The sequence below is a fragment of the Lutra lutra genome, chromosome 10, assembly GCF_902655055.1.
Source record: "Lutra lutra chromosome 10, mLutLut1.2, whole genome shotgun sequence".
Taxonomy (NCBI): Eukaryota; Metazoa; Chordata; class Mammalia; order Carnivora; family Mustelidae; genus Lutra; species Lutra lutra.
Genome location: NC_062287.1, coordinates 26,127,715 through 26,133,714, shown reverse-complemented (window position 1 = coordinate 26,133,714; position 6,000 = coordinate 26,127,715). Strand labels below are relative to the sequence as shown.

Sequence of the window (6,000 nt, the reverse complement as noted above, 5' to 3'; positions counted from 1 at the left end):
GTACACGAGCTGTGTATTGGGGGCTGCAGGGGGGCCCCAGGAGGGAGCGGGGTAAATGTTAAAATGTATCAAGCCAATAAAAAAAATGCCCGCATGGGATTAAAACAAACTGGATTACTGAGAGTTTGCCTAAACAGTAAAAAATGCTGGCCGACTCCATTTAATAAAACTAGAAGTCTCAGTCTTCGAGGGTTACTGCCTGCAATGCCGCTCTGTGCTCCACACGGCTTTGGGAACTTAGCCCACCCTTCAGCACGGCTTCTTCAAGCAAGAGTTTGGGAGACCACTTTCCGCTGGTGTTGTCACGGCCGATCCTCACCACCAGGGGGAGCCGCGCGCAGCGCCGCTCGTCGGGGCGCGCGGCCGTTCTCCCAGCATGCCCCACTCTGCCGACGTCGACCCGGAAGTTGTCGCCGGCAGCCGCCGGCCGGCAGCCGTGACAGAAACCGGGCGGCTGATTGCAGTCGCCCGGGGAACCGAGCCTGGGGGAGAGTTCCTCCGAGGGCGGCGGCGAAGACACTGTTGTGTCCCCTACAAATCGGGGTTCGGTCCGGGCGCGCCCCCCCCAGCGGTGTATGACCCGGTGTTCGGCGTCTGTAAGTGTTGGGTGAGGGGCGCCGTAGGCCCTGCCCCGCCCTCCCCAGGCAGTGCAGAGGTTCTCCGACCTCTGCATTATGAAGGCCTCGGAGTCTCCGAGAGCGGCGTCTCGGCTGGAAGGGGCTGGAGCGAGGGGGAGAAGCTCAGCTGTCTCTGTGGCTTTGCAGTGCGTGTAGGACTCCGAGGACCCAGAGTCCTGCCCCGGTCCCTGAATAGCAACCCAGATAGCCTTGTCTCCGTACAGTTAACGCCCCATTCCCGAACTCAGGTGGAGTAGAAAGAGGGCGATCGACCGTCTGGGTAGCCATCTGCCTCTTTCAGCCATGAAGGCGGAGACAGTGTCCTCGTTACAAGAGGCTCCAGCTGGGTCGAGCTGGAACCTCAATAACCTGCTGAGTAGCCGGAAGCTGATGGCTGTGGGGATTGTGCTCTGCTGGCTCCTGGTCATCCACTTTCTGGTCAATGTGTGGCTCCTATGCCTTTTGTCCGCATTGCTAGCGGTGCTGGGAGGATGGCTGGGCTCAAACGCCATTGTGGGGGCTTCAGGTCGATTGCACCTGGAACGCTTCATCCCAGTGGCCACCTGCCCTCCAAATCCTGAGGCAGAGAGGCAACTGGAACAGGAGATCGACCGCACCATCCAGATGATTATGCGGGACTTTGTGTCATCGTGGTATCGCACTGTGAGCCAGGAGCCAGCCTTTGAGGAAGAAATGGAGGCTGCCATGAGAGGGTTGGTCCAGGAGCTCCGGAGGAGGATGGGCATGGTGGACAGTCATGCTCTTGCACAGAGGGTTCTGACTCTCTGCGGTTGTCACCTGCAGAGCTATATTCAGGCGAAGGAAGCCCTGGCTGGGAAGCAGAGTGGTACCATTGAGCCCTCCCAGCTCTGGGAGGCTTACTGCCGAGCTGCTGCCCCACATCCTGCTGTACAGAGCGTCACCACTGAGGTCACCTATACACGTGGCATTGTAAATTTGTTGCTTCAAGGACTAGTGCCAAAGCCCCACTTGGAGACCCGGACCGGTCGCCATGTCGTGGTGGAACTCATTACTTGCAATGTAATCTTACCACTGATCAGCAGGCTGTCAGATCCTGACTGGATCCACCTTGTACTTGTGGGCATCTTTTCCAAGGCCATAAATAATCCAACAGCGGTGGTTAAATCAACTTCCCCAGCCAGTGCCCTGGAAAAGCCCTCAGTGCCCACATCTCTGCCACTGATTGTTGAGGTACAGAGCCTCCCAGAAGTGAGAGCCCCTTCTCCAGCAGCAGCGCCAGTGCTACTAAACTGTAGTGAGCCAGACGGGCCTTCCCACCACTCCCCAGAAGTTGAAGAAGGCCGTGAAGCAATAGAGGGAGAACTGGGTGGCATGCCAGAAGAGAGAAAAATAGGAAACAACTCATCTCATTTCCTGCAGCCAGATATTCGAGGCCCTTTGTTTTTATGTGAAGACACAGAGCTGGAGTCTCCATTGTCCGAGCTGAGCAAGGAAACCATCATGCTCATGACCCCAGGCAACTTCCTCTCTGACAGGATCCAGGATGCCCTGTGTGCCCTGGAGGGTCCCCAGTCTCTGGAGTCTAAGGATATTGAGGGATCCGAAGGAATTGAGGGAACAGAGCCCGAGGAGGGTCCAAGAACAGAAAGAGAGACAGGGCTGCTAGTCTCCATGCTGAGTTCCTGCCCAGAGATCCACATTGACACAGCAGACAAGGAAGTGGAACAAGGAGATGTCACCTCTCTTACAGCTTTGCTGACAGATCCAGAAAGGACCTGCCTCCCACGACCCTCAGGCTTAGAGAAGGATCTCACCAATGACATGAGCTCTGTAGATCCTAGTCTGCCACAGGTTCTGCTTTCCTCTTCTCCAACTGGTCCTCTCACCTCAGCCACCTTCAGCTTTGAGCCCCTTAGCAGTCCAGATGGCCCAGTTGTCATCCAGAACCTTCGTATCACTGGTACCATTACTGCTCGAGAGCACAGTGGCACTGGATTCCACCCATACACACTCTACACAGTGAAGGTAACAGGATTAGAATTACGGTCGGTCACCCAGTCTGGGCTGGGAATGGGTTTGGAGAGCAGAGCCAATGAAGCTAGTGTTCTAAAGGAGAGAGGCTACTCTTCATTTACTATGTTCAATTCAGCAGTCTATATGTGAATGGTCTGAAGATCATTTGTAAAGCAGAGTTGGTATCTTTAGTATCTATGCAAACAATCCTAGAATCTCAGGGTTCTTGGATACTGAGGGTCATATTTTTCAGTGGTTCCAATATAGAGGCTTGTCCAGAAATTCTCTTTCCGAACCTCCCTGTTAGTTTCTTTTTTTCCTTTTTAAATTACTAGTATCTTTTGTACTTTGTTTAGGAAATATATATATACATATGTACATACAATGTCTCAGAAGGTGTAACAGCTTCCTCATTCCTAGAGGTGTTTAAGCACAGAAGTAGGAACTACTTGGCAGAGATGATACGAAGGGGTTCACGTATTAGATGGTGAATTCAGTTACAGCAGCGGCTCCCTGAAACGCGTTAGGGTAGACTGCCTCCCATTCACCAGAAGAGGGTATTTTTGTAAATTCTCATTCAGCTCTATCAGAGCCTATCGGAATCTATTTAAAAAGAAGCCCAACTGATTTTTGAGGAGTAGCCAGGTTTGGAAATATATGTGTATTGTTAGTGTCACTCAGGGAGCAGACCTTTCCACAGAAGCTCCCAGGTGCTCCAGGATTGAGAGCCCCACCCTGAATTCTGTCTGGGTCTCTTACCCAGGCCTTTCCTTTGCCGTGCTGGTCTGAGGGACTACTACTTTGCTTATGTCAGTTCATGATGAATACTTCACTCTGACTCTAGAAAATTTTAATACAGTCTTAAACCCCACCAACAAAGAGATCATTTGCTCCATCACTTGTCCCACAATATAATACCTCCTCCAAACAATAATGGTAACCTACCCCTAATGAGAACAAGTACATACATAGTTCTTGCACATCATTTCATTATATCTTAACTACTCTGTCAAAAAGTCTACCCTGCACTGAGTTGCACCTTTCATGCTGCTCAGGGTGTTTGCTCTGGGGGAACATTCAGTACAAGTTCTCTTTTCCCACATACTGGCCCTCCACACATATGAAGACAGGGAACTTTGACCCCTTACAACATCTCCAGTATTCATGTGACTTCCAATCATACAGATGATATGTGCTTAGGGAAAAAAAAAAAATAGCTCCAAGAATAATAACTAATCTGCCCAAAGCAAAACAAAAACACATGTTCCTCTAATGCATTCCAGGCAAACAAGTGATTTTATTCATCAGCTGTTTTGGATTATTTGTTCTTTCCCCTAACTAACATAAATAATCACTGGTCAAGTATAATAGCAAATGGTTATCCTTTTATAATGTCCAACCTATAATTTAGGAGTGAAAGAGGTGCTCTTGTACCTTCTGTCTTATACTCTTTAAGATTCGGAAAATATTAATATAGCCATTTTTTTAAAAGATTTATTTATTTCAGAGAGAGAAAGATAAGTGGGTGGGGCAGAGGGAGAGGGAGAGACCATCACAAGCAGAATTCACTCCAGGCGTGGAGCCTGACGCAGGACTCCATCCAATGGCTGTGAGGTCAAAACCTGAGCTGAAACCAAGAGTCGGACCCTTAACTGCCTGTGCCACCCAGGAGCCTTATAGCTGTTTTATAAGTAAAGAAAGTGTTTGTAGGAAGGGGTTTTGAGGGGGAAAGAGGGAATGGAGAATAGCAAAGCTCATTTCTCTTTCTGGGCCACATATGTTGGGGAGCACATCTCATTCCTTAATTTAGCTATCCTGGGAATTCAAGTTATTTTTTGCAACTCAGAGCAGCAGTCGGATCTAGTAGGTTCAGAAATGGGGCACTTGGGTGGCTCAGTAACAGTTAAGCTTCTGCCTTCGGATCAGGTCATGATCCCAGGGTTCTGAGATTGAGCCCCTGCCTAGTGGGATTCTGCTTCTCCCTCTCCCTCTGCCTGCCACTCTGCCTACTTGTGTATGTGTCGCTCTCTGTCAAATAAATTTTTAAAAAGAAAAGGAAGAAATAAAGAGAATAGGAACTTTTCCCTCCCTTTACCTCTACTGTGCTCTTACTTTGTGGCCATTGAGCTGATGCCCTAAACAAATGTGTTCATTCAACAGTATGAGACGGCCCTGGATGGTGAGAACAGCAGTGGCCTGCAGCAGGTGGCCTACCACACTGTGAATCGCCGCTACCGCGAGTTCCTGAATCTACAGACTCGTCTGGAGGAGAAATCAGATCTCCGAAAGTTCATCAAAAGTCAGGAGTTTCCCCAGCCCAGACTGCCTGCTTGCTTTACACATCTAGCCCCCTGATCTGAGAGGCTGGAGGCCTATTAGTTTGTGGGGAGGGATAGAGGAGGAGAACACAGCAACAAGGGGCCCGTGTTCTGCCAGTTTGCTTTCATATGTTTTGGGTTTTAGTGCTGGATAGCACTGACCACACTCTTTCTGAGGCACTTCTTTGCCATTTAATGCTTTGTTCTGTGGCCCATCTAGTTTAAGCTTAAGAAACTTTCACATTTCTACCTGTGTCCGTGAGGTAGCCTAAGGAGGTAAATCAACTTTTCCACATGCATGCAGACATGGATTGCTCTTAAATATTAAAATAGTATCCAGAAATACTTGCCATCCTTCCTTTAACAACCAGGCTTTTTGTGTGTTTGCTATTTGACACCCATAAGGCACAGAAACAGTAAGAAAATGTAATAAAATTTAACTCTAAAAATAAGCTAGTAAACCAACTACTTTGTTAAAAAAACAAAACAAAACAAACAAAAAAAACCTACAAAACTGATGATTACCCAAATAAACCTTTTAATAAATTTAGGCATAAGTTGGGAATTTCAGTAATGCATTTTATTTCTTTCTTTTTGTTTTTTTTTTTAAGATTTATTTATTTATTTTCTAGACAGAGATCAGAAGTAGGCAAAGAGGCACGCAGAGAGAGAGAGAGAGGAAGGGAAGCAGGCTCCCTGCTGAGCAGAGAGCCCGATGCAGGGCTCGATCCCAGGACCTCAGGATCATGACTGGATCCGAAGGCAGAGGCTTTAACCCATTGAGCCACCCAGGCGTCCCTGCATTTTCTTTCTTAATAATAATAGTTACCACTGAACTGAGCTTGAAAACTTTTGCCAGGTTCTCTTCTAAGTACTTTACACATATTAGCTCACTTAATTCTCTGAACAGCTTATGGGATAGATAACTGTCATTATCCCCACTTTACAGAGAGAAAAGTCAAAGAAGGATTAGGCAACTTGCTGAAGGTCATTCTCATAGTAGGGATTGGAGCTAAAATTTAAACTTGGGCAGCTGGACTTTAGGGCCCTCATTTGTAACTCCTGAGGCA

The 6,000-nt window shown here is 48.1% G+C and overlaps 1 protein-coding gene across 5 annotated transcripts in view; it reads left to right on the top strand.

The window, feature by feature from the left end:
- Positions 1-407: 407 nt before the first annotated feature.
- Positions 408-6,000, top strand: part of SNX19 (sorting nexin 19) — a 41,728-nt gene continuing 36,135 nt past the window's right edge. For all 5 annotated transcript variants that reach the window (XR_007120958.1, XM_047691723.1, XM_047691727.1 and 2 more), the window contains exons 1-2: positions 408-2,624; positions 4,773-4,911. Coding sequence is in view for 4 of the 5 variants with exons in the window: in XM_047691723.1 (XP_047547679.1) it covers positions 921-2,624; positions 4,773-4,911 (1,843 nt within the window). In the remaining variant the exon portion in view is untranslated. The remainder of the gene's footprint in view (positions 2,625-4,772; positions 4,912-6,000) is intronic.